Source organism: Tachyglossus aculeatus, chromosome 10 (genome assembly GCF_015852505.1).
Source record: "Tachyglossus aculeatus isolate mTacAcu1 chromosome 10, mTacAcu1.pri, whole genome shotgun sequence".
Taxonomy (NCBI): domain Eukaryota; kingdom Metazoa; phylum Chordata; class Mammalia; order Monotremata; family Tachyglossidae; genus Tachyglossus; species Tachyglossus aculeatus.
In genome coordinates this window covers 296,950-324,084 of record NC_052075.1, presented here as the reverse complement: position 1 = coordinate 324,084, position 27,135 = coordinate 296,950, and the positions used below count along the sequence as shown (strand labels likewise).

Below are 27,135 nucleotides of genomic sequence, written 5' to 3'. Positions count from 1 at the left end.
TGCCCCCCGCAGCCAGCCTACCCCAGCCAGCATTTCCTCCCCACACTTCTGGCCACCCCCACCCAGTACCACCCTAACACCCACTCTGTGCCCAGCCCGTCCCCACCCACCCAGTGCCCCCCACAGCCAGCCCGCCCACCCTTACCAGCCTTCGTCCACGGGGCCCTTTGCCTCCTGGCCTAGAGGACACACCTAACCACACACAAGCACTCACCCACACGGTCCTTTGCCCAGTCTGGTCCCGGGCTGGAGCCCCCTCCACCCTGGTCGCCCTGTCGGCTCCCGTGTTCCCGGAGGTGACCAACAGCCTGGCAGGAGTGGCCCTGCCCAGGGGGTCTGCCTCCCTGCCACCCCCAGCTCCTCCCCGCCTCCTGCCCCCCAGGGAGAGGCCGAACAGGCTGGGCCGCCTCCCCTGGGGGACGCGATCCGCAGGGGGCCAGGCCACCGCTGAAGGGCCTCCACTGGCGGCTGCGGGGTGGGGGGCGGAGGCTGTAAAGGAGGGGCAGGCTCTGTAGCTGGGCATTTGAAGCTTCTCACGGCTGGAGTGGGCAGGGGTGGGGTAATAACAATAATAATAATAATGATTATGGTACTTGTTAAGCCCTTACTATGTGATGATGATGATGGTATTAAGCGCTTAGTATGTGCCAAGCACTGTTCTAATCGCTGGGGTAGATACAAGTTAATCAGGATGGACACAGTCCCTGTCCCACATGGGGCTCACGCTCTTAATCCCCGCTTTACAGATGGGGTAACTGAGGCCCAGAGAAGTGAAGCGACTTGCCCAAGGTCACCCAGCAGGCATGTGGTGGAGTAAGGATTAGAACCCATGCTCTATCCCCTACGCCATGCTGCTTCTTGCCCTCCCCCGGAGATCGGGAATGTACAGATGTTTTTTTCTTCGAAAACACAAAATAAATTATCTGTAGGCATAGGCAGTGGCAGGGATGTGTCGGAGCCGGGGCACTGGGGCTGTAATGGAGGGCTGGAGCCGGGGGCCGTGGCTGGGTAGGAGGTTACTCAAGGGCAGGGACTGTTCAGCACAGCACTTTGACCAAAGTAGATGCCCAGTACAGCGCTCTGCCAGAAGTAAACTTGAACTTGGATCCGAACCCGTTGTTCATCTGTTATTCCCCATACCACTTATGTACATAGCTGCAAATTATTTATATTAATATTTGTCTCCCCTCGTAGACTGTAAGTTCATCGTGGCAGGGAATGTGACTACCAACTCTTGTATCGTTCTCTCCTAAATGCTTAGTCCAGTGCTCTGCACACAGTAAGTGCTCATTTAATAGTGCTGATTGCGTAGATGCCCGGTCCAATGCTTTACCTATAGTAGACACCTAGTGCAGCCCCCTGCAAATGGTGGGCTCCCAGTATGGTGCTGTGAATACAGTAAGCACCCAGTTCAACAAGCGTTCAGTAAATATAAGTGGGGCTGATGGGCGTAGCACCGGTGACTCGAGCGCCCACGTCTCCTCCCCGGGCCGCCTCTGTGATGAGTTTCGGCCCCATGGGACGTGGACAAGTGACCTTGACCTCGTCCCTATTCGCCGTCAAACTGGACTTGGGACGACGTCTCCCTCGTTCCTGGAGTGTCCTGGTATGGAAGGGCATCTGCGGAAGAGGGGTGGGGGGGCAGGGGACCAGGAGAAGGGAGGGGTGCGGTCGGGGCCGGCGGCCAAGACACCGGATCCCATCGTGTCTGGGGTCGGATCGGTTTCCCGTTCCCCAGGGGCACGGCACAATGCGGGTGGTGAATTATTCAGGCCTCGCCCCGGGCCTCCCGCTACCCGTCGTGCCCAAGCCCGGGCTCTTTCCCTGAGCCACGCTACTTCTCTGGCCATGGGTTCTAACCCCGGCCCTGCCACTTCTCTTCTGTGTGACCCTGGGCAAGTCACTTCACTTCTCTGGGCCTCAATGACCTCATCTGTGAAATGGGGATTCAGCCCGTGAGCCCGATGCAGGACAGGGACTGGGTCCAACCCGATTTGCTTGTATCCACCCCAGCGCTTAGTATATTCTCTGTAGGGGCTTGGGGCTTCGTATACTTGGTCAGTTAAGCAGCGTTATTTATTGAGTACTTACTGTGTGCATATCAATCAATCAGTGGTATTGAGCACTTCCCGTGTGCAGAGCACTGTGTTAAGCGCTTGGGAGAGTACAGTATGACAGAGGTGGTAGATATGTTCCCCGCCCACGATGAGCTGACCGCCAGCAGGAGTTTACGGTCTAGAGCTCTGTCCTAAGCGTTTGGGAGAGTACAACAGAGGAAGTAAACAGGATCCCTGCCCGCAAGAAGTTTTCAGTCTAGCAGGGAGGTGAACACTAAAATAAATTAGAGGTTTGGGGGGCTACCAAGCGTAAGGTTCTGTAAAGGTATGTAAGTGCTGTGGAAGTGAAATTGAATGCCTTGCAGAGAAGCAGCGTGGCTCAGTGGAAAGAGCCCAGGTTTTGGAGTCAGAGGTCATGGGTTCAAATCCCGACTCCGCCAGTTGCCAGCTGTGTGACTTTGGGCAAGTCACTTAACTTCTCTGTGCCTCAGTTCCCTCATCTGTAAAATGGGGATTGACTGTGAGCCCCCCGTGGGACAACCTGATCACCTTATAACCTCCCCAGCGCTTAGAACAGTGCTTTGCATATAGTAAGCACTTAATAAATATCATTATTATTATTTAGGGGACACGGACTTGTAAGCCTAGATTACACATTGGGACCGGGGATAGAGTAAGGAGCTCAGAGGTAAGTTAGGGAAGGCTTCCTGGAAAGGATGTAATTTTAGGAGGGTTTTGAAGAGGGGGAGGATGGGGGTCTCTTGGATATTAACAGGGTGGGAATTACAGGCAGGAGAGAGGGGTTGGGCAGGGAAGGGGTCAAAAGTGAGAAAGACGAAAGCAAGGCACAGTTTTGAACAACTTCATGCCTTTGTCACGTGCAATTTAAATCAGTTGGTGTGTTTGGGACTGTTAAACTTCCTTTTTGGACTGTCAACTTCTCTAGGTCAGGAGCAATGCCTTTTTTTAAAATGGTATTTTTTAAGCGCTTACTATGCCAGGCACTGTTCTAAGTGCTGGGAAAGATTTCTCCTCTGTGACACCTGCCAACCCCTCAAACAGGGGTCTGCCAGAGGGACTCTCCATTCTCCCCTCCCCGTCGTGCCCTCCTCAGGCTGCGGACCCCCACCTCTGCCCCGTGCCCGCTTTCTCTGCCCCTGTTCTGTGCCCCCTGCCCGCTTTCTGTGTCCTTCCGCCCCGTGGCCCGTGGCCCCGTGTGGGGGCCGGAGTCGCCGCGATGGACTGGGCTCCGGCCACCTGGCCCTTGGTCCTGGCGTGGCTGTGTGTCCTGCCCCGCTTCCAGGCCAAGCAAGGTAAAGCCTGCGCTGGGGAGGGGAGGGGGCTGACCCAAGGACAGGGCCTACTTGGGAGGAGCGGGGGTCCGGGGGGAGTGGAGGGAGGGAAGGGGGCTGCTTCTTGTAGGGGAGCTGGTGTGGAGGTGGAAGGGGCAGGGCTGGGGAAGATATCCCTTCCTCAGGGCCCCATCCCCATCCCCCAACCTGGCCAGTGCCGGGTGGAGCCGGGGTAGGGGTCTCGGGAAGGGGAGGGGGGCGGCTTTTGCTTCTGGGAACGCCCCCCCAGCCCCTCCCCAGCTCCTTCTCTAGTGACCGGTTGCTGCCCTCGGCCCACCGGCCCTGCCCCGGGGTCAGGGGTCAACGACGGGGACAGGGGCAAGAGGTGGACCAGAAACTGGGCTAGGGGTGGATGGGGGCCCCGGGGCTGTTCTCCAGACACGTGCTTTCCCTTTTCTGCCCCCCAAATCAGTCAGTGAATAGTATCGATTGAGGGTTTGTTCTGTGCAGAGCACTGAACCGAGCACTTGGGAGAGGACAGTAGAGTTAGGAGACACGGTCCCTGCCCTCGAGGAGCTTCCGGTGTAGTGGAGGAGGCAGGCCCCCAGAGAGATTACAAGCGAAGGAGTAGAAAGACGTGGCTGGACACGGGAGGTGCCGAGGACGTGAGTCTCCAAGTGCTTAGGTGATGCTCAAGCATCCGTAGGTGAGAACATAGGGAAGGGAGGGGAGAGAGAATTCAGGGAAGGCTTCCTAGAAGCGACGTGATTTTAGGAGTGCTTTGAAGATGGGACGGGGGGTCATCTGTTGACTTGGAGTAATAATAATCATGGTATTCATTAAGTGCTTACTGTGTGCCAAGCCTGTTCTAAGCGCTGGAGTAGAAACGAGTTAATCAGGTTGAACACGGCCCCTGTCCCACGTGGGGCACGCACTCTTAATCCCCATTTTACAGATGAGGAATCTGAGGCCCAGAGAAGTTGAGTTGCCTGAGGTCACACGGCAGACGTGCTCTATCTACTGAGCCACACTGCTCCTCAAAGGGGAGGGAGTTCCAGGGAGGGAGGATGAGAGTGAGGTTGGTGTGAGGGTGTCACCCGTCGTCCGGGGACGGGTTCGTTCAGTGATCGGCGAGGCGAGAGAGAGAGAGAGAGGCCGGGGACGGAAAGCCTAAGTTTTATATAAAATTTATTCCGCGAGGTGAATTGAATTTATGTAATTGTTTAGGCGCAATGGATTGAGCTTCCCTTTCGGGAGGAATATAATCAATTAGCAATATTAGAGCTTCCCTACACGGGAGGAACACAATCATCCGTTAATCGCACGTGGGTGAGTTGGTTAACTCTCACCCATGTGCACTTCCCACTTGGGAAGAATCCACTTACTTTCCCACATGGGAAGAATTCATTACATTACCCGTGCACGTGGTGGCGGCTAGCTCTCACAATGTGCTCTCCCTACATGGGAGGAATCCACTCATAATTCCCATCAGCAGCGGGATACCTGGGTCCCACCCACGAGACACTCACCCATCCCGCGGCGCTTGCCTCAGTGTGTTGGTTCTGGTTGTAGAGCGGGCATCTGGCCTTCTGGGCAGGGAGAGACACGTGGGCTGCTGCTGCTGCAGCTGCAGTGGCTGCTCCTGCTGCTGCGTGTCCTGGTGTTCTGACCCCGAAGGTCAGAGGCGACAGGTATTTATTGCCTGTGCCCCTAGGCCATTCCAGCTTCCGGCCTCAGTCTATCTAATCTCTGCCCTCCCCGCCTCCTCCATACCTAATTTGATTGGCACGGGGGCGAGGGACACCTTCTGTATTCCCAGCTTGGTCTGTCAATCTAGCAGATTTGGTCGTGGGGGCGGTATCCCACCCTCACTTCCGAGTTCCGCCTGCTGGCTCAGGTGGTCACGAGATAGCTTTTGACCTTGAGATGGCCGGTACGCGCGGTGGGTATCCCTTTTACTATTCGTTGGAACCGGCTTTGCCCTCCTGAACCCCAGGCCTTTCCTAATCATGGCTGCTACATGCCGGGTAATCGGCATCTTAGGGGACTGGAATAGGGACCAGTCACTGTTGACCACGTTGGCCAAAGTGCTCCAAGTTTGTACCCCAGTGGCCCTATCCCTCAAACGGTGGGCCAGCCCCCGCTCCGGCCCTGGGGGTGCACCCATTACTATTGCACGAAGTAGGCCCTCTTGGGTGGGGAGGGACCAGGGGCTTGGTTCCTGAGTTTTCTCCCTCTCATCCAGGAGTTGTTCAATTCCGAGCACCAGGAGTGGCTCGCGGTGTGGCCTCGGGGGCTTCTGGGGAGGCGGTGCCCCGGGTTCCAGCCCCGTCCCGGTGCCCCCTCCCTCGGTTCCATCCCTGCTCCAAGCTGGGGCCCCGGGCCGGACATCCCGTGGGCCGCGGCCCCTCGGGGGTCTCACACCACCCGCCCCCCCGGCGCCCAGAGGAGGAAGAACCGGTCGGTGGTGGTCAGCGTTCTGCATGTCGACTTCTCGGCCGGGCGACGGGAGGATGTCCAGCGGTACGAGGTGCAGTGTGAGCCACGCCGGGCGGAGGCATCCGTGGCCCTGCTCTGGGGCCCCGGGGAGCCCCAGCGTCCGTCAGAGTCCCAAGGGCCCGGGGGCCCGCGCCAGGCTGGGGGTGGTCCGGGAGGAGGCCCGGGAGGAGGCCCGGCCGGGGGAAGGCCTGGGCCGGGCCCCCGGGGCACCAGCGACATCTTCTTCGTGGATGTCTGTGTCCTGGCTGGGGTCCTCATGGTCATGGCCATCGTGGGGTTGGTGCTGCTCTAGAAGCCGGCCCCCTCCTCCGTCCTCCTGCCCAAGGCTCCCACAGAGGGTCTGCCTCCGAGGTGGAGCGAGCAAGCCACTGACAGTCAGTCCAGACTGGCCAGCTCCCCTGCCACCCCGTTCAGCTACTTGTGAGTTGAGTAAATATCCGCGGTTGGTCGATCGATTGGCTGATTAGTTGTTTGAGAGTGCTGGGGGTGGGCAAGGGTCTTTGATGCTACTGAGGTCCCGCAGCTGTCTGGGCCGGACTCCCCTCCCAGGCTCGCTCCTGCCAGGTCAACCATCGGAGCTGAGAGCGGGTGAGTGGCCGGAAAGACCCCAGATCGGAGGGTTTCTGGGCCCTTCCAGCCCTCCCATCTCACTCCTAGCCCTGCCCTGCCCATCCACTCCCCCTGACGCCCCCCAAGCAGCCCCCATTACTCCCATACTGAGAGGCAGCATAGTGGATAGAGCACGAGCCTGAGAGTCAGAAGGATCTGGGTTCTAATCCCAGCCCCACCACTTGTCTGCTGCGTGACTTTGGGTGAGTCACTTAACTTCTCTGTGCCTCAGTTACCCCATCTGGAAAATGGGGATTAAGACTGTGAACCCTGTGAGGGATGGGAACTGTGTCCAACCCGATTAGCTTGTATCTACCCCAGCGCTTAGAACAGTGCTTGACACATGGTGAACACTTAACTGATATCACCTTTATTGTTATTATTATTAGGCACATAATAAGAACTTAACCTGTACCCCGACCGCAGGCCGGGAAGGAAGATTTGGTTTAGAACCGGGCACCTTGTCCCAGGTTCATGTTCGGTGGGCACTGGGGCTCACGCTTAGCTGCAGGAAGGCCGGAGAGGCTGCCCAGCTGGTGTGGCTTCGGGCTGGACTCCAGTGTCCAGCGTCACTCTCTCTCCACCTCCCACAACTTTGAGACCACCCCCCCACCCCGGCTCTGAAGCGGCCAAACCGTGGGTTCTCTTGAGTGGCGATGGTTTGGGGGTTCCCCCATCCCCCTGCTCCTCCACCCCTCATCCCCCGTGCTGGATGCTGGTTGGTAAGAGGAGCTGGGAGCAGGTCGGGGCAGGTTGGGGCAGGCCCCGGCGGGGCAGGGCTGGCAAGAGGAAGCAGCAGCAGGGCCTAGTGGATAGAGCATGGGCCGGGCAATCAGAAGGTCATGCTTTCTAATCCCGTTCTGTCACTCGTCTGCTGTGTGACTTTGGGCACGTGACTTCCTCTCCATGCCTCAGTTACTTCATCTGTAAAATGGAGATTGAGACTGCGAGCCTCACGTGGGACAGGGACTGTGTCCAACTTGATTTGCTTGTATCCACCCCATCGCTTGGAACAGTGCTTGGCATGTAGTAAGCGCTTAACAAACACCATAATAACAATAATGATAACGAGAGAGGTGGGGACGGCAAGGGGGGCAGCAGGGGAGCTGGGTCGCTGACCCAGAGGATGGCCCGTGCCCTCGGCCTGGGCCCCGAGCCGGTGACCTGCACGGGAGCTGTGGGCCAAGGAGACACAGACAGCGGACCCCCTCCTCAGGGTCAGACCCAAGGGTGGTTCGTGCACGAGTCTGTGTCCCACCTGCTTAATTTTTCTCAGCCCCAGCGCTTAAGACAGCGTTCAGCACATATCACTACTCCAGTGACTGTTATTCTTTATCCGTGCAGACCTGCAGCCCCACCCTCTGATGGGAAGGGTCAGATCCAGAGCTCAAACCTGGATTGCTGGACAGTAACCGTTCGGCCGCTCCACTCTCAAGGATCAATCGGGTCAGTCGGTGGTATTGACTGAATACCTATCTTGTGCCCAGCACGAGGTGTCTGTTGTTAAGGTGACCTAGAAGCGTTGTCATTTCCTCGGCATGCGTGCACAGGTGTGCTGGATTTATCCCCTGTTCAATGAGTATCTCAAACTCAAGATACTTTCATTCAATCGTATTTATTGAGCACTTGCTAGGTGCAAAGCACTGTATTAACCACTTATTTGTTCAACTGTCTCATCTGAGCATTTCCTCCTTCCCTTGGCTCCTGCTCCTGGCCGACGATCTGTCATCTTGTGGCCCGGTATTGTGGTATTTATTAAATGCTTACTCTGTGCCAGGCACTGTACCCTCCTAGCCACAGGAGCCACAGAGCAGGAATGGTGAATGTTCAGTCAGCCCTAACGCCCCTGGATGGGGCGGAGTGGAGCATAAAACAAGTCGGGACCAGGCTGCAGGTGGGAATTCAGCCACTCCCCGGTAAGGATTCTTGGTTGCAGCGCCTCCTTTTCCATGGAGAGATGTGGTCTTTCCGGCCTATAAATTCACAAGGCCCCATTTACTTGCAAAAGCAGCGAGGTCCCATCCACAAAAAGTCCCGGGCTCATTCCCCGTGGGCTGTGTCCTTGGGCCAGAGACTGCTGTGGTTGGGGAACCAGGGCAGGAGTGTGTGACTTGACGCCCGGCCTCTCCCCCTGGGCCCTGGCCGATTCCGGGGACCTCCCCTCCCTCTCCGCCGCACTCTCCCCGTGGCTTGGCGGCAGCCCACACCCAGACCGTCCCGGAGTCGGAGGCGGGGGGCCGGGCCGGGCCGGACCTCTCCTCCCAGGGAATCCCCTAGTTGAAGACTGAGCCACCTCGGGGAGAAGATCCACAGGCTCTTTCAACTGCCTTGGTTCGAAGGTGGGGAGAGGAAGGGCGTCCCGCTGTCACTTTAGGTGGTTCCGCACCAAGGCGCCGACGGTCAGCGATCCGCTCCGCAGCTGCGCTCGGAGCTGGGGCCGGTGCTTGAGCGCGAAGACCAGGGCCCGGACGGTCCGCCGGTACGGGCCCCCGACGAGGCGGGAGCACAGGTGGAAGGCTTCTCGCTTGATGCATCCGGCCAGCGGGTCGGCTTCCTGCACCACGGCAACACCTCCAGTTAAGGCCGGGGGCAGGGCCCCAGCACGGCTGCCTCGACTCCCGGCCTGCCCACCCGCCGACCTCCCCGCTGGTACCTCCAGCTCCAAGGCTTGGGAGAGCATCTCCCGGGCCTTCTGGCGGAGGCCCTCCGTCCTGGGGTCGCTCCGCACCTCGATGCAAGCCTTGTTGGCGTGATGAGTGAGAAATGCTTCCCACGCGGCGAGGACCTCGCGCGCCAGGCTGGCCACCGCCGGGTCTGTGTGGCCACGCATCGCGCTCACAGCGTCACCTGGGAGACGGGGCCAGAGCCGCTCACGTCAGCTCCCGTTCCCTGGGCCCCGGTTGGGGCCCGTGAGGGTCCAGGATGTGAGACCCAGAATTGACGAGGCCCGCAGCGTGGCTCGTGGCCTCGGGCCCATGGGGACCTCTGGACTTGGCCTTCGGCCGCAGCCCCAATCTCTTCACGGGCCTCGGGCCCTGCGGGATCCGTGGCCCGGAAATATCACGGAGTCCCAGGTCAAGCGGAGACTCGCCCTCGTTCGAGGGGGGGATGGAGGGGCCCGCTGCCAGCCGGAAAACCCCCAGATCTTGGTTTTGAGCGCAGGATAACAGATGGAGGAGCCCAGTGGACCGGTCCCTTGGGCCCTCTGCCCTCCCGGGGTGGGGGCGGAACCCTGACTCAGCCCACCTCCCCTTCCTCCCCCACCCCTCCATCATTTCAGGGACAGGCACGATGGGCCGCACCTATCTGGGTGGACTGGAGCACCTCTTTGGAGGGTATCTTCTTCCTCAGTTCCCGTAAGGCTTCCATGAGGACCTCCTCGCTCTGGCCGGGAAGCTCCAACGCCGATTTCCACCTCTTAACATCCTCCACGACCACAACCCTCTGGAAAGAGGAGCGGGCATTTTGGATAGGAGGGGCCGTTTTCGGTCGGAAGGCCTCTCTCTGCCCGGGCCTGGACCGACGAAGGGTATGACTGATGACAACACCCTCCTCGTCCCAGCCCCGGCCCCCCCGGGGATCCGGTCTCCTCTGGGCAGGGCCTTGCTCACCTTCAGCGATTCCAGGGTGGCTTGCTTGTAAACCTTTTCTTCGGGCGCTCTCTTCTGGGGACTCTCCTGCGCTCGAGGCTTTCGGATGACAAACTTATCCATCGGTCAGTCCGTCCGCTCACCCGTGGTGGGTTCGCTAGTTCCGGGGGCAGTGTGCAGGCCCACCGGCCCGGGCCCAGACCTGGCAGCAGCACGGAGAAGCGCAGTGGCCTAGTGGACAGGCCTGGCAGTCAGAAGGACATGGGTTCTAATCCTGGCTCTATTCCCTTGGGCAAGTCTCTGAACTTCTCGGGACCTCACTTCCCTCAACGGCAAAAGGGGCATTAAGGCTGGGAACCCCGTCTGGGACACGGACTGTGTCCCACCTGATCAGCTGGTATCGCCAGTTGAAGCAGCGTGGCTCAGTGGAAAGAGCACGGGCTTTGGAGTCTGGGGTCACGGGTTCGAATCCCGGCTCCGCCACATGTCCGCTGTGTGACCTTGGGCAAGTCACTTAACTTCTCGGAGCCTCAGTTACCTCATCTGTAAAATGGGGATGATGACTGTGAGCCCATGCGGGGCAACCCGATCACCTTGTCTCCCCCCAGCGCTTAGAACAGTGCTTTGCACAAAGTAAGTGCTTAACAAATGCCATTATTATCGCTCCCACTCCAGTGCTTGCTACAGTGCTTAACGCATCATAAGCGTAACAAATACCATTTAAAAAAACAAACATCGGAGGCATCTCAGCAGGATGGAGAGGTGGGAGGGAGGGTGGGGGGCCTCACGGCCCCAGGCATCTGACCTCCTGCAGGAACAAGAATCTCCAGGTCCTGGATATCATTAATTAATTCATTCATCCATTCAATCGGATTTATTGAGCGCTTACTGTGTGCACAGCACTGTACTAAGCGCTTGGGAAGTACAAGTTGGCAACGTATAGAGATGGTCCCTACCCAAAAGCGGGCAATTGTATTCCTTGAGTGCTTACTGTGTGAAAAGCATCAGACCATGTGTGTGGGCAAGGACCCCCAGCCCTGGGCATCTGACCACTAGAAGGGACAAAGAGTTCCACCCCAAGCACACAACCACCCACAGGGACAAAGATCCAGGTCTCGGACATCTGCCCATCTGCGGGGGCAGGGATCCCTGGCCTTGGACATCTGTCCGCTAGTGGGGAAAAGGCTTCTGCCCCAGACATCCAAACACCAGTGGGGACAAGGGCCCAGGCTCCGGACATCTGTGGGGGCAAGGATGCTGGCCCTGGGCACCTGACCAGTTGTGAGGACAGAGACTTCCGCCCCAGGCATCTGACCACCCACAGGGATAAGGACCCTATGCTTAGTGGCAAGAGCCCAGGCTGGGGAGTCAGAGGCCTTGGGTTCTAATCCCGACTCCTCCACTTGTCCGCTGACTGATTTTGGGCAAGTACTTCACTTCTCTGTGCCTCAGTTACCTCATCTGTAAAATGGGGATAAAGACTATGAGCCCCACATGGGACAACCTGATAACCTTGTATCCACCCCGGCGCTTGGAACAGTGCTCGGCACATAGTGAGCGCTTAACAAGTACCACCATCATTATTATTATTTATTTACTTTGATGCTATTGATGCCTGTCTACTTCTTTGTTTTGCTGTCTGTCTCCCCCTTTCTAGACTGTGAGCCCGTTGGGTAGGGACTGTCTCTGTTGCTGAAGTGTACTTTCTAAGCGCTTAGTACAGTACTCTGCACACAGTAAGCGCTCAGTAAATACAATTGAATGAATGAATAAGGACCCCGACCCCGGAAACTCAACCATCTGTGGGGGCGAGAACCTCTGGCCCTGGGCGGTCTGACCCCTCATAATAATAATAATGATGGTATTTGTTAAGCGCTTACTATGTGCCCAGCAAGACTTCCGCCCCAGGCAGACAACCATCCGCGGGGACGAGGCCTCGGGTTCTGGACCCCCGGTCCTGGGCATTCATTCATTCATTCATTCATTCATTCAATCGTATTTATTGAGCGCTTACTGTGTGCAGAGCACTGTACTAAGCGCTTGGGAAATACAAGTCGGCAACAGGTAGAGACGATCCCTACCCAAGAACGGGCTCACAGTCTAGAAGGGGGGAGACAGACAATAAAACAAAACATGTAGTCAGGTGTCAAATTTGTACATATTTGTACATACTTACTATTCTATTTATTTTGTCAATGATGTGCATCTAGCTTTACTTCTATTTATTCTGATGACTTGACACCAGACCACGTTTTGTTTTGTTCATTCATTCATTCATTCAATCGTATTTATTGAGCACTTACTGTGTGCAGAGCATTGTACTAAGCAATCAATCAATCAATCAATCGTATTTATTGAGCGCTTACTATGTGCAGAGCACTGTACTAAGCGCTTGGGAAGTACAAATTGGCAACACACAGAGACAGTCCCTACCCAACAGTGGGCTCACAGTCTAAAAGGGGGATGATGATGATGATGAAGCACTTGGGAGGTACAAGTTGGCAAGTTGTTGTCTGTCTCCCCCTTCTAGACTATGGAATTCTCCAATGCCCTGCTATGGGACAAGGAAGATTCAGATGCTGGTGGTATCAAATATTTCTTTCTGCATCAGATATTTAAGAGACATCTATAAGACTGTGTTGAAAATACAACTGAGCCTTTTACCTCTTGGCTGGGTCATCACAACACTATGTTAGGAAATATTTGGACAGTGTTAACAGCCATTGGAAAACGTTTAGTACATATTTACTTTTTTATTTTGTTAATGATGTGCGTATAGCTTTAATTCTATTTGTTCTGACGGTTTTGACACCTGTCTACATGTTTTGTTTTGTTGTCCGTCTCCCCCTTCTAGACTGTGAGCCCATTGTTGGGCAGGGACCGTCTCTCACTGTTGCCGACTTGTACTTCCCAAGCGCTTAGTCCAGTGCTCTGCACACGGTAAGCGCTCAATAAATACGACTGAGTGAATGCATGTGAGCCCGTTGTTGGGTAGGGACCGTCTCTCTATGTTGCCGACTTGTACTTCCCAAGCGCTTAGTCCAGTGCTCTGCACACGGTAGGCGCTCAATAAATACGATTGAATGAATGAATGAAAATGGTCCGAACAAATAGAATGAAAGCACCTGAGTGGTCTGGAGGACGGCCCCTTCGGCCCCAGACCGCGACCACCCGCGGGGACGGACGGGGACCGGGCCCCGGGCATCTCTCTATGTTGCCAATTTGTCCTTCCCAAACGCTTAGCACAATGCTCTGCACACAGTAAGCGCTCAATAAATACAACTGATTGATTGACTGATCGACTCTACTGTCGATCAATCTCTTCAAGGCCCTACTGACAGCTCACCTCCTCCAGGAGGCCTTCCCAGACTGAGCCCCTTCCTTCCTCTCCATCTCCCCCATCTTTCCTCCTTCCCTTCCCCACAGCACCTGTATGTATGTTTGTACATATTTATTCCTCTATTTATTTATTTATCTTACTTGTACCTATCTATTCTATTTATTTTATTTTGTTAGTAGGTTTGGTTTTGTTCTCTGTCTCCCCCTTTTAGACTGTGAGCCCACTGTCGGGTAGGGACCGTCTCTATATGTTGCCAATTTGTACTTCCCAAGCGCTTAGTCCAGTGCTCCGCACACAGTAAGCGCTCAATAAATACGATTGATGATGATGACTGTCTCTATGTGTTGCCGACTTGTACTTCCCAATCTTACTTGTACCTATCTATTCCATTTATTTTATTTTGTTAGTAGGTTTGGTTTTGTTCTCCGTCTCCCCCTTCTAGACTGTGAGCCCACTGTTGGGTAGGGGCTGTCTCTATCTGTTGCCAGCTTGTACTTCCCAAGCGCTTAGTCCAGCGCTCTGCACACAGTAAGCGCTCAATAAATACGATCGATTGATTGATTGATCGACTCACTCGGTCCGGTGCCCCGCGGCGGGTCCTCAGACGAAGCCCCCCCCGCGCTTGGGCCTGGTGGCCGCCCGGAGGCGCAAGAACTACGTTACCCAGAAGGCCGAGCGCGTCCGCAGCGGCGGCCTATTGGCCAGCCCGCATCTCGCGAGGCTCGGCGCCGAGGCCGCCCGAACTACGTCACCCAGAGGGCCGAGCGCGCCCGCAGCGGCGGCCTATTGGCCAGCCCGCATCTCGCGAGGCTCGGATCGCGAGCTGGGCGGGGTGGGGGCGTGGCCTCGCGGGCGCCGGAAGTGACGCGTGTGCGGGACCCGGATGGAGGCGGGCCGGCGGCCGAAGCCTGTCAACAGCGGGGCGGCCGACGGCTGGAAGATGGCGGGGGCGGCGGTCGGAGCGCGGCTGGCCTTCCTGCTGGCCGTCGTGACGAGAATGTCGGTGCCCGCCAACGCCGCCAAGGCCGCCGCCGCCTTCGGCTCGGTGCTGGGGGACACGGCGTCGTGCCACCGGGGCTGCCAGCTCACCTACCCGCTGCACACCTACCCCAAGGTAGGGACCCCGACCCTCACCGCGCCCGGTCACGGCGCCCCCTGCCGGCGGAGGGGCTCTCCTCAGTCACTCACTCATTCATTCAGTCAGTCATTCATTCATTCAGTCGTATTGACCGACCGCTCACCGTGTGCGGAGCACTGGACTAAGCGCTTGGGAAGTCCAAGTCGGCAACATACAGAGTCGGTCAATCAATCCATCGTATTTCTTGAGCGCTTACTGTGTGCAGAGCACTGGACTAAGCGCTTGGGAAGGCCAAGTCGGCAACATACAGAGCCAATCAATCAATCAATCAGTCGTATTTATTGAGCGCTTACGGTGTGCAGAGCACTGGACTAAGCGCTTGGGAAGTCCAAGTCGGCAACATCCAGAGCCGATCAATCAATCATCATCATCATCAATCGTATTTATTGATAGCTTACTATGTGCAGAGCACTGGACTAAGCGCTTGGGAAGTACAAGCTGGCAACATAGAGAGACGATCATCATCATCATCATCAATCGTATTTATTGAGCGCTTACTGTGTGCAGAGCACTGGACTAAGCGCTTGGGAAGTCCAAGTCGGCAACATACAGAGCCGATCAATCAATCAATCGTATTTATTGAGCGCTTACTTTGTGCAGAGCACTGGACTAAGCGCTTGGGAAGTACAAGCTGGCAACATAGAGAGACGGTCATCATCATCATCATCAATCGTATTTATTGAGTGCTTACTGTGTGCACAGCACTATACTAAGCGCTTGGGAAGTCCAAGTCGGCAACATATAGAGACGGTCCCTACCCAACAGCGGGCTCACAGTCTAGAAGGGGGAGACGGAGAACAAAACCAAACGTACTAACAAAATAAAATAAATAGAATAGATAGGTACAAGTAAAAGAAATGAATAAATAAATAGAGTAGTAAATATGTACAAATATATATGCAGGTGCTGCGGGGAAGGGAAGGAGGTAAGATGCAGGGGATGGAGGAGGGACGAGGGGGAGAGGAAGGAGGGGGCTGAGTGTGGGAAGGCCTCCTGGAGGAGGTGAGCTCTCAGTCGGGCCTTGAAGGGAGGAAGAGAGCTAGCTTGGCGGGTGGGCAGAGGGAAGGAGGGCATTCCAGGCCCCGGGGAGGACGTGGGCTGGGATTTAATCAATCAATCGTATTTATTGAGCGCTTACTGTGTGCAGAGCACTGTACTAAACGCTTGGGAAGTACAAGTCGGCAACATACGGAGCCGGTCCCTACCCAAACAGCGGGCTCACAATCTCTTCCTCCCTTCAAGGCCCTACTGAGAGCTCGCCTCCTCCAGGAGGCCTTCCCAGGCTGAGCCCCTTCCTTCCTCTCCCCCTCCACCCCCTCTCCATCCCCCCCATCTTACCTCCTTCCCTTCCCCACAGCACCTGTATATATGTATATGTTTGTACATATTTATTACTCTATTTTACTTGTACATATCTATTCTATTTATTTTATTTTGTTAGTAGGTTTGGTTTTGTTCTCTGTCTCCCCCTTTTAGACTGTGAGCCCGCTGTTGGGTAGGGACCATCTCTATACGTTGCCAACTTGGACTTCCCAAGCGCTTAGTACAGTGCTCTCCACACAGTAAGCGCTCAATAAATACGATTGATTGATTGATAGAAGGGGGAGACAGACGACAAAACAAAACATTAACAAAATAAAATAAATAGAATATGTGCAATCAATCAATCAATCGTATTTATTGAGCGCTTACTGTGTGCAGAGCACTGCACTTGGGAAGTACAAGTCGGCAACATATAGAGACGGTCCCTACCCAACAGCGGGCTCCCAGTCTAGAAGGGGGAGACAGCATAAGTGGCTCTGCCACTTGTCTGCTGTGTGACCTTGGGCAAGTCACTTCACTTCTCTGGGCCTCGGTTACCTCCTTTGTAAAATGGACTGTGAGCCCCATATGGGACAGGGATTGCATCCAACCTGATTACCTTGTACCCACCACAGCGCTTCGAACAGAGCAGCCTCGGCAGTGCTATAAAAAAGTAAAATAAAATCAGAAGGGACTGATCCTTGGGACCGGCCAGTTAGCCAAAGCCCCTGAGCTCCCTGCTCTGTAACATGAGGCAGTGAAGCCTTCCCGTCTAGACTGTGAGCCCGCTGTTGGGTAGGGACCATCTCTATATGTTGCAAACTTGTACTTCCCAAGCGCTTAGTACAGTGCTCTGCACACAGTAAGCGCTCAATAAATACGATTGAATGAATGAATGAATGAATGAATGTGACAAATGAATATAATCCTAACAAGTGGCAGTGGGGCAGTTTTATCCAGGTAAGTGTTAATATCAGAAGCGTGTGATTTCAGGCTTTAGTTGCTCCCCTGATTTTTTTTCCTTATAATAATAATAATGATAGCATTTATTAAGCGCTTACTATGTGCAAAGCACTGTTCTAAGTGCTGGGGAGGTTACAAGGTGATCAGGTTGTCCCACGGGGGGCTCACCGTCTTAATCCCCATTTTACAGATGAGGGAACTGAGGCGCAGAGAAGTTAAGTGACTTGCCCAAAGTCACACAGCTGACAAGTGGCGGAGCTGGGATTTGAACCAGTGACCTCTGACTCCAAAGCTCGTGCTCTTTCCACTAAACCGCACTGCTTCTCCTTATAAGTATTTAGCGTGGCTCAGTGGAAAGAGCACGGGCTTGGGAGTCAGAGGTCATGGGTTCAAATGCAGCCTCCACCAATTGTCAGCTGTGTGACTTTGGGCAAGTCACTTAACTTCTCTGTACCTCAGTTACCTTATCCGTAAAATGGGGATTAAGACTGTTAGCCCCACGTGGGACAACCTGATCACCTTGTATCCTCCCCAGCACTTAGAACAGTGCTTTGCATATAGTAAGCGCTTAGCAAATGCCATTATTATTATTATCTTCTAGACGGTGAGCCCGTTGTTGGGTAGGGACCATCTCTATATGTTGCCAACTTGTACTTCCCAAGCGCTTAGTCCAGTGCTCTGCACACAGCGCTCAATAAATATGATTGAATGAATGAATAATAATAATGATGGCATTTATTAAGCGCTTACTGTGTGCATCGCACTGCTCTAAGCCCTGGAGGGGGGGCAATTACAAGGTGATCAGGTTGTCCCACAGGGGGCTCAGAGTCTTAATCCCCATTTTACAGATGAGGTAACTGAGGCACAGAGAAGTTAAGTGACTCGCCCAAAGTCACACAGCTGAAAATTGGCGGAGCCAGGATTTGAACCCTTGACCTCTGACTCCAAAGCCCATGCCCTTTCCACTGAGCCACCTCGCTGCTTCCCCATTATTGCTGTCTGTCTCCCCCTTCTAGACTGTGAGCCCGTTGTGGGTAGGGACCGTCTCTATCTGTTGCCGACTTGTACTTCCCAAGCACTTAGTACAATGCCCTGCACACAGTAAGCGCTCAGTAAATACGATTGAAATAATGAATGTACTCTTTCCCCAAGGGATTTAAGGGCTTCAGTAAGCTCCCCATTCCCCCAACCCCGCTACAGCCCCGCCTGCTCACTCGGCTCCTCACCCACCAGTCTAAGAATAATAATAATTGGTGTTTTTATTAAGTGCTTACTGTGCCCCCCTCGTCCCCCTCTCCATCCCCCCGTCTTACCTCCTTCCCTTCCCCACAGCACCTGTATATATGTATATATGTTTGTACATATTTATTACTCTATTTATTTTACTTGTATATATCTATTCTCTTTATTTTATTTTGTTAATATGCTTGGTTTTGTTCTCTGTCTCCCACTTCTAGACTGTGAGCCCACTGTTGGGTAGGGACTGTATATGTTGCCAACTTGTACTTCCCAAGCGCTTAGTACAGTGCTCTGCACACAGTAAGCGCTCAATAAATACGATTGATTGATTGATATGTTGCCAACTTGTACTTCCCAAGCGCTTAGTACAGTGCTCTGCACACAGTAAGCGCTCAATAAATATGATTGATTGATTGATTGATTATGCCAAGCACTGTTCTATGCGCTGGGGTACATAAAAGGTTGGACCCAGTCCCTGTCCTTCATGGGGCTCACAGTCTTAATCCAGTGTTTAGTACAGTGCTTGGCACATAGTAAGTGCTTAATAAATACCAATATTACTGTTATTAGTAGTAGTAGTAATCCCCCTTTTCCAGATGAGGTAACCGAGGCCCAGAGAAACTAAGTGACTTGCCCAAGGTCACACAGCAGACAAGTGGCAGAACTGGGATTCGAACCCACACCCGCTGACACCCAAACCCGTGCTCTTGCCACTAGGCCACGGTGCATAAAGCCTACTCTTTGTACCTCCACCTCGTCTATCTCCTCTTCGACTTCCTTGCCCACATCCTGCCCCTGGCCCAGAGCTCCCTCCCCGCATTATATCCGACAATCTCTTCACCTTCAAAACCTTCCTTTTAAAAAAAAAAAAAAAAATCCCATCTCCACCAGGAAGCCTTCCTCGACTACCCCCTCACTTCCCCAGCCTGCTCTGCTGGCACTTCAGCACTAATGTGCTGGACTTCCTGCCCCTCCCCCTTATGTACATATTCCATAAAAACCTCTGTTACTTCCTTCTTCCTGTTATTTATTTCGGTGACTCATGAGTCTGTATGCTCCCTGAGGGCAGGGATGGTGTTTACTAACTCTTCTGGCTTCTCCCAAGCACTCAGTACAGCACTTGGCACACAATAGTCCGGAAGCTCTCTGTGGGCAGGGATTGTGTCTGCTGGCTCAGTTTCTTCCATTCCTTCATCTGTAAAATGGGGATAAGCTCCTGCGAGGCAGGGTGGCCTAGTGGAAGGAGCACGGGACCGGGAGTCAGAGGATCTGGGTCAGATCCTGCCTCTGCCGCTTGCCTGCTGTGCGTCCTTGGGCAAGTCACTTCACTTCTCTGTGCCTCAGTTCTCTCATCTGTGAAATGGAGATTCAGTGCCTGTTCTCCCTCCTACTTAGAATGTGAGCCCCTGGTGGGGCCTGTTGATCTCACATCTACCCTAGTCCCTAGAATAGTACTTAGTGCATAGTAAGTGTTTAACAAATACTATTATTGTTATTATTTTTATTATTATTACCTCTTCCTTTTTCTCCATGGACCTTGACAGCGCTTACTAAGTCCCTTCATTGTGATTACTATGTTTATTGTGATTATTAGCTCTTTTAGACTGTGAGCCCACTGTTGGGTAGGGATTGTCTCTATATGTTGCCAATTTGTACTTCCCAAGTGCTTAGTACAGTGCTCTGCACATAGTAAGCGCTCAATAAATACGATTGATGATGATGATGATGATTACTAGCTCTCCTGCACTTGATTGGGCCAGGGCACTGGTCAGTGGACGGGCGGAGTCGGAACAGTCCTCCCTTGTCCTTTAAGGGTTGAGGTCCCCCTCGAGACGCTTATCCCCCTTGATCACGGTGGCGTGTGTTAAGGGCTTACTGTGTGCCAAGCACTGTCCCGAGCGCTCGGGGAGATACAAGATAGGCTGTGAGGCCCGCGTTGGGCAGGGACTGTGCAGCCTTCCTAAGTAAGAGGGAGAACAGATGAGGAAGCTGAGGCCCAGAGAAGTGAAGTTCAAACAGCAGGCAAGTGGCAGAGCTGGGATTAGGACCCGGGTCCCCCCCATCTCCCAAGCCCAGGCCGTTTCCATTAAGTCGCGCTGCTTCTCGTGCCCCTGGTCACGGAAGGCTCAGACTGGGCCTCTGTGCCCTCCGAACGGGGCTCAGCCATCAGCGCCGACCGGACCTCTTGGTCTCCCCGAGGGGAACACTGCCCACTCTGCTGTCTCCTTCCTTGGTCCCGGCAGCAGTTTTTCCTTTAAGGGGCAGTGGAGCAGCCTGAGAAGGCTGAATTCCGGCCTCTCCCAGTCAGTCTTCCTGTGTGACGGACAGAGCGAGTGGGAACTGGGGTCGGACGGGGGCGGGGTGGGGGGTGATGACAGGGGGGCAGGGGCAGGGGCGGGGTGGGGGATGGGGACGGTGAGAGGGCAGGCGTTGGGGGAGGTGAGGGCGGGGCTCGGAAGAACAGATGGACCAGAGAGCCCCCATACAGGGTCTCTTCAGCTGCGGGAGATAGGGGCGGCTGGGACTGGGATTCCGGCCGGAGAAGAGGGTTGTCACCAGCCCTGGGGGTCTGACCGACCGGGTCCTCCCCTCCCACCCTGAGCGGCCCCGGGGCACCGGAGGAAGCCTGGTCCACCTGACCAGGCCTCTGCCTGCCTCCGCCCCAGGAGGAGGAGCTGTTTGCGTGTCAGAGGGGCTGCCGCCTCTTCTCCATCTGCCAGTTTGTGGATGACGGAAGCGACTTGAATCGGACCAAACGGGAGTGTGAATCTGGTAAGGACGCCAGTCTGGGGCCTGGGGTCTGGAGGCCGGACCCCGAAGCCCGGACCCCGGAGCCGCCTGGCTGCCGGCCCGCTGCTGGCATACGGTCGCCGGGGCCCACGCGGCTGCCCGCGGGATCTCTCTTATCTTTGGGACTCAGTCTGTGGTCCAGGGGGTGCCGGTTGGCCTCGGGGCCCCTTCCTGCCACATCCCTCCCAATCCCAGCTTCTGCTCCACCAAAATGGAATTCCCCCAGCAATCCAAGGAAACGCAATTCCTTGGGCCAAGCTCCTTGTCAGGGCTTCCCCTAGGGAAGGTTGCCCTTCGAGGGGCTCGGGGGTGGGACATGGCCATTCGCCTGGTGATGCTTTGCGCCCACTGGGTCTTACCGGATTGCCCCAAGCGGCCTCTACTAGGGTGGTGGTGCCGGGGGCCCCCTGCTTTCCCCAGAGGTGACTGGCCGGCCAGAGGGCCAGCGGGCAGTCCGGGCCGGGAAGGGAGACCCCGGGGGCCACGGGGCTGGGGGAGGCGGAGGCGCTGACGGGCGAGGTCCTCCTTACAGCGTGCGCCGAAGCCTACCCCCCGGCCGACGAGCAGTTCGCCTGCCATCTCGGCTGCCAGAACCAGCTGCCCTCTGCCGAGATGAGGAAAGAGCAAGTGAGGCCCGGGGGCGAGGCCGGGAGCACCGGTTTGGGCACGGCCGCGGCGGCGGGGAATTGGGGGCGAGAGCCCAGGGGGAGCAGGGAGGGCAACGCGGGGGCGCGGGCCAGGCCTCCGATGCCCTGTCCCCTCCCCTTTGGTCCTCCAGCTGTTGTCCCTGACGCCCAGGATGCACCTCCTCTTCCCTCTGACGCTGGTCAGATCCTTCTGGAGCGACGTCATAGACTCGGCCCAGAGTCTCATCTCCTCTTCCTGGACGTTCTACCTTCAAGCAGACGACGGCAAGATCGTCATCTTCCAGGTGGCACCACGAGGCCTCCATCTGGGGGCCCCCCAAGCCCACCCCCCACCCCGAGCCAAGGCCATTCCTTTCTGGCCGCCACCCCCCACCCCCCAGCCGAGATCGTCCCCACCTTGGCCACCTTGGAGCCTCACCCAGGAGGCCGAGCGTGGCCTCCACCCGCCCCTTTAACACCCCGTGGTGTGACTGGAACCCAGTCCCCACCCCCACCCCCTCCTCCCGCCGGGGTAGCCGGGGCCCAGCCTCTACTCCATCCACCCCCGCCGGGGTGGCCGGGACATCAGCGGTGGTCACGGGGCCGCAGAGCGGCTCTTAGGAAGGCAGGCGTATGCCTCGTCCTGGGGTGTCAGCCAGTTGATGGGCGGCTGCCTTGCTGGCCCGTTGGCATGTGGAAAGAAGGGATGTCGGGGTGCGGGGCTCCTGCCCCGCCGGTCGCCTCTGGCTACCCCCTCCGAAGGGAGAGTCACCGGGGCCCCACTCCGGCCACTTTGGTCCCTGGGACCTGGATGAATCCATTTTTCTAACAATCAGTCAGCCAGTCTTATTTACTGAGAGCTTACTTTGTGCACAGCACTGTACTGTGTGCTGAGGAGAGTACAATATAATGACATTCCTTGCCCACAGTGAGCTTACGATCTAGAGGGGAAGACAGACATTAACAGAAATAAATCAATTAAGGATATATGCGTAAGCACTGTGGGGCTGGGTGTGGGGATGAATACAGGGAGCAAGTCAGCATGAAGCGGAGGGAGAAGAGGAAAGGGGGGCTTAGTCAGGGAAGACCTCTTGGAGAACATGTGCGCCTTCAATAAGGTGTTGAACAGGGGGAGAGTAATTGTCTGTCACATATGAAGAGGGAGGGCGTTCCCGGCCAGAAGCGGGACGTGAGCGATAGATTGGGGTGAGGTAGATGAGATAAAGGTACCCTAAGTGGGTTGGAGTTAGTAGGAGAGTAGCCAAGTGAGGTACTACTGAGCATTGTTGTAGAAAATGATCCAAGCAGCAGAGGTTAGTCTGGACTGGAGTGGGGAGAGACGGGAGGCTGGGAGGTCAGCGAGGTGGCCGATGCAGAAATCAAGGTGTGGTCGGATGAGTGCTTGGATTATCGTGGTAGCAGTTTGTGTGGAGAGGAAAGGGTGGGTTTTAGTGAAGGTTGAACTGACGGGATTTGGTGATGGAATGATAGCGGGAGGTGAGACGGTGAGGGAGTCGTGGGGTCAAGGGAGGGGTTTTTAGGAAAGGGGAGACTTGGATGTGTTCGAAAGGAGTGGGCAAGAAGCCAGCGGAGACTGAACAGTTGAAGATGGCAGTTAGGGAGGGAGGACAGGAGGGGGCAAGTGTCTTAGATTGTGAAGGAATGGGGTCGGATTTGCAGGTGGAGGAGGTGGACTTTGAGAGAAAAGCAGCATGGCCTCCTGGATAAAGCACGAATCTGAGAGTCAGAAGGACCTGGGTTCTAATCTTGGTTCTGCCACTTGTCTTCTGTGTGACTTTGGGCATGTCACTTAACTTCTCTGTGCCTCAGTTCCCTCATCTGTAAAACGGGGAAGAAGACAGCCCCAAGTGGAACAGGGACTACGTCCAACCCAATTTGCTTGTATCACCCTAGTCCTTAGTACAGTCCCTGGCACATAGTAAGTGCTTAACACATACCATTATTATTGTTATTAGCCCTTCTTGAGATACTGCTGGGAGGGATGGAGGGGCAGGGGAGATTTTAAGGAGATATCATACCTGATAGTTTTGGTTTTCTTAATAAAGTAAGTGGCCAGGTCACTGGGGCAAGAGATTGGGGAGGTGGAGTAATGGAGTTTGAGGAGGTAGTTAAGAAACTGGAACAACTGACGGGGGCAGTGGGCCTGAGTGTCAAGAATGGAGAAATAATTTTGCCTGTCAGAGTTAAAGCACACAAGGATAAATTTGAAGTGGATGAGTTTGGCCAGATATCTCCAGGAGTCGGCCTCAGGGACCCTCTTGGTGGTCAGGGAGGACACCCCACCTGTTGGGGCCACTCAGGCAGTCCTCCAGGCCGCTGGGCCCTTCCCGGGGCTCTCGGCCCGCAGCCAGCAGGGAGCCGGGCGATACGAGGGACTGCCCGATGGCCTTCTTTTTCAGTCAAAGCCCGAAGTCCAGTTTGCCCCATCTTTCGATGAGGAAACTTCAGATTTGCGCGACTCCTCTGCGGACAAGGCAGCAGGTAAGTCTCGTCTCTTTGTCCGAAGTTGTTACGGTGTCTGTCGGCGTGACGCTCCTGTTTCGGCAGAATGGCCCGAATTCGGCAAGAAACGTGTAGCCTTATTCTTACGCCCTTCCCGAAGTAAGCTTGGAGCCCAGCTTTTGATAGGTTCCACGGCCCTAAGAGTGGCAGCTCCTTGAGGGCGGACAGAGGGCTCATTTCTTGCTTCTGCCAAGCCCTTCCGAGTGCTCGGCCTCAGGCCTGGTGCTCAGCGGGTGCTCGGTAGAGAGCCCCGGCCGAAAATCCGGCCGATTGCCTGGCTTACCGGAGCGTGTCTTCTTTGGTTCCGTAGCGCCACAGCCGGGAAGCTCGCAGACACGTAGAGGCTCCTGGGAAGATGGGGAAAGCGGCGGCAGCTTTTTCAAATGCCTCTCGATGTACGTAGCCCCCGCGGCTTGGTGGAGCAGTGCGAGGCTTGAGCGCGAGGCCGAGGTCCCTGTGACTGGGCACCCAAGTGGGAAATGCCGTGACTGGCCCATGGTGTCCCGTGGCCTGCTCGGGCGTACCGTACCATAACGTATCCCAGCATATACCACAGCATGCTGTGCCTCCATAGCCTACCGGGGATGGTGGAAGTCAGGGGGTGGTGGGGTGGGTGCGGGCCTATCTCGGTCCATGAGGAGGGGATTTTTGCCGTGAGCTGCCGGGGATGGAGCATCGAGAGGGAGCCCCCACAGGCCGGGGAGCCCCCACGGGCCATAAACCTTGCCTGACGTAACCGGGCGGGCCCGGGCAACTGCGAGGTGGACTGCTTTCCTGGACCAGTCCCTATGGAGGAAAAGCGGAGCATTTCTCTTCTGAGGAGCGGCAGTCCTCCACTGCTGCCCTTCTGGAGGGCTGGAGGGCGTGGGGTGAGATCACGGGCCACCTTGGTTTTCTCCTAGAGAAGACCTAATGATCCCACCCCCTCCCCGGAGATTGACCGAGCCTTGGCCTGGGGGGGGGCCTGGCCCTTGAGGAGCTTCACTGGCGCTACCTGATGGCATAGGGCAGTATGCTCCAAGATGAGTGGCGGGCAGCGTTGTGCACGGGTGGGTGCGTGGCTGGGTGCCCCCGGGGTTTGGCGGCCTCCCATTTCCCAGCTCAGCTGAGCAAGCCTCTTGTGACTCCGTCTGCCCCCGGTGCAGAAATTCCGGCTGGATCCTGACCACGACGCTCGTCCTGTCCGTCCTGGTGCTGCTGTGGATCTGCTGTGCCACCGTTGCCACCGCGGTGGAACAATACGTGCCGACAGAGGTGAGCCGGCCAGGGTCGGAGGTCAGCCGGCCAGGGGACCCGAGGGCAAGGCCCGAGACTCGGCTCTGAGGTGCCGATTCTGGCTCCCGGAGGGGCGTGCGTTTGTCCTCCTTGGGAGCGGAGGGAGCCGTCTCCCCGCCCCCGTCAGGACGCTACTCATAAAGGGACTCCAGCCGCCGCGTCCACTGAAAGCCGGAGAGTGGGCGGTGCTGATGACGGGAGACGGGCCGGAGCCGTGTCCCAACCCAGAGAGACGAGGCCCGGGATTTGGGTTGGGACTGGGTGTCCACCGGGACCCGAGTTTCCAGTTGGACATCCGTGGGGCCCCGGGCACCAGCCCCCATTGGTCCTGCCGAGCTGAGTGGGAAGTCCAGGGTGTTGTCGCAATTTCCGGTGGTGGTGGTGGTGAGCGTTCCGCCACAGACAGAGGCCCACCGCGCGCAGAGCAGTGTGTGGGGGACACTCCTGGGCAGGGGCCTGAAGCCTCAAACCCCCCAAGCTTGAGGGGAACCTTTGGCACGGGCCGCTCGGACCCAGGCCGGGGGCCGCCCCCGGGGAAGGGCCGGCTGGTGTGACACCCCCCCCCCCCCCCCCCCCCCCGCTGTCTTGCAGAAGCTGAGCATCTACGGAGACTGGGAGTCGGCCAACTCGCCCAAGCTGAGCCGGTACCCGGCGTCGGCCCTGCTGGTGGTGCGCTGCCAGGCCGAAGAGCCGGGGGAAGCGGGGCCTCTCCCCGCCAAAGTCGATCTGGCTCGCTCGGAAATCTAAGTTTTCTTCACAGGGGCCGGGGTTCACTTCGACAGATCGTGACTCTGCGTTGCTGGTTGTGGGGTGGGGGGGGGTTCTCTGGGGTGTGGCGGGGCTCGGGGAGAGGCACCCCGCGGGGACGGGGACGGCTGCCGCCTCGGGGCCCGCCGCGCCCTCCGTCCACGTCCGGAAGGTGGGGCGGCAGCCACCCGCCGTCCCATCTGTCGTAGCCGTGGCCGCTTGTCGTGGGTGCCTGCAACCGCGCTTTCTCTTTCTGCTGTCTGCCAGGACCGTAAGCACGTGGTCCTGGCGGGCTGCCGGCCCATGCGGGGGGAGGGGGGGAAGCGGGCCAGGGGTGACGTTTCGGCTCCGTCTGGGCTCCCCAAATCTGAGATTGGCCACTGAAGGGGCTAGCTTGAGCTGAAACCAACGGAAATCATTAAAGCGGTGACTGTCCCAAGCGGTGTGCAGAAACTCTGTCCCGGGCCCGGCGAGGAACCGAACTTAATCCCGCGTGGCCACGTCGGAGGGGGCTTTCTCCGCCCTTGCGCGGCCCCGTGAGGGGCGGCGGCTGCAGCCTTTCTTCCCGCTCTGGCCTGCTTGGTGCCTCCCAGGGCCTCGGTGCCCGGCTCCGTCCCCTCTGGAGTCTCTTGGAGCAAAGCGGGGGTTGGGAAGGGGAGGGGCCTTCCCGCCCGGGAACCAGGTCTGGGGCTCAGGGACGGCGATCGGGGCTTCAGTTGGGCCCTTCGTGGCCAGAGAGACCTTTCCCCCATTTAATCTGTTTCCCACCTTTGTCGGCCCAAACCCTCACCAGCTCCCTGACCCGGGCATCTGTCGGTCAGGTGGCCGGGACAGCAGATTGAGCTCCAGAGGGTCAAGGCCGTGGGTAGGGAGAGCGAGAGAGACCCGCCATCTCCGTGCCGACGTCAGGCTCGGCCCCGGCGTCTCCCTTGGGGGCCGTGCTCCTCTGGGTGGAGAGGGAACAGGAGGGGGACGTTGAGGGGACGGGCCCCCTCTGGCCTTCTGACGCTTGTAGGGGGCGGACAGCACAAATGCCGTTTGGCCGTCAGTTGCCATTGGGCGGGGCACCTTGCCACCAGTGCAGTCTGGGCAGGGTTGGGCCCCCGACTTCTGTTGAGGAAGGAAGAGAAAGAAAAGTGCAAAAT

General features: G+C 56.5%; 2 protein-coding genes across 5 annotated transcripts; one reads left to right on the top strand and one right to left on the bottom strand.

Annotated features, from left to right (window-relative positions):
• Nucleotides 1-8,056: 8,056 nt before the first annotated feature.
• Nucleotides 8,057-14,037, bottom strand: TCEANC2 (transcription elongation factor A N-terminal and central domain containing 2). 4 transcript variants are annotated; one of them, XM_038753291.1, is made up of 5 exons: nucleotides 13,962-14,037; nucleotides 10,069-10,278; nucleotides 9,760-9,901; nucleotides 9,111-9,304; nucleotides 8,057-9,011 (listed from the first exon to the last, which is right to left on the bottom strand). In XM_038753291.1, the coding sequence occupies exons 2-5, from the start codon at nucleotides 10,168-10,170 to the stop codon at nucleotides 8,823-8,825; spliced, it is 627 nt and encodes a 208-aa protein (XP_038609219.1). In that variant the 5' UTR covers nucleotides 10,171-10,278; nucleotides 13,962-14,037; the 3' UTR covers nucleotides 8,057-8,822. The 4 variants fall into 4 exon arrangements, with proteins under 4 accessions (XP_038609219.1, XP_038609222.1, XP_038609220.1 ...); XM_038753294.1 differs by having other exon boundaries at nucleotides 10,069-10,249; nucleotides 13,962-14,020; XM_038753292.1 differs by having other exon boundaries at nucleotides 10,069-10,291; nucleotides 13,962-13,984.
• A 202-nt stretch (nucleotides 14,038-14,239) lies between these two features.
• On the top strand, nucleotides 14,240-26,063 carry TMEM59 (transmembrane protein 59). The gene is made up of 8 exons (XM_038753234.1): nucleotides 14,240-14,501; nucleotides 20,696-20,801; nucleotides 21,352-21,446; nucleotides 21,598-21,750; nucleotides 23,866-23,947; nucleotides 24,279-24,363; nucleotides 25,114-25,222; nucleotides 25,835-26,063. Exons 1-8 carry the CDS (start codon nucleotides 14,271-14,273, stop codon nucleotides 25,988-25,990), a joined length of 1,017 nt encoding a protein of 338 aa, XP_038609162.1. The 5' UTR covers nucleotides 14,240-14,270; the 3' UTR covers nucleotides 25,991-26,063.
• The last annotated feature ends 1,072 nt before the right edge of the window (nucleotides 26,064-27,135 follow it).

Coding starts and splice junctions, on each gene's coding strand:
- TMEM59 (XM_038753234.1), top strand. CDS start 14,271: ATGGAGGCGGGCCGGCGGCCGAAGCCTGTCAACAGCGGGGCGGCCGAC. Junction 20,802..21,351: donor CAAACGGGAGTGTGAATCTG/GTAAGGACGCCA, acceptor TCCTCCTTACAG/CGTGCGCCGAAGCCTACCCC. Junction 23,948..24,278: donor CTCTGCGGACAAGGCAGCAG/GTAAGTCTCGTC, acceptor TTGGTTCCGTAG/CGCCACAGCCGGGAAGCTCG.
- TCEANC2 (XM_038753291.1), bottom strand. CDS start 10,170: ATGGATAAGTTTGTCATCCGAAAGCCTCGAGCGCAGGAGAGTCCCCAG. Junction 9,902..10,068: donor CCACCCTGGAATCGCTGAAG/GTGAGCAAGGCC, acceptor TCCTCTTTCCAG/AGGGTTGTGGTCGTGGAGGA. Junction 9,305..9,759: donor GCTCCAGTCCACCCAGATAG/GTGCGGCCCATC, acceptor CCCGTCTCCCAG/GTGACGCTGTGAGCGCGATG.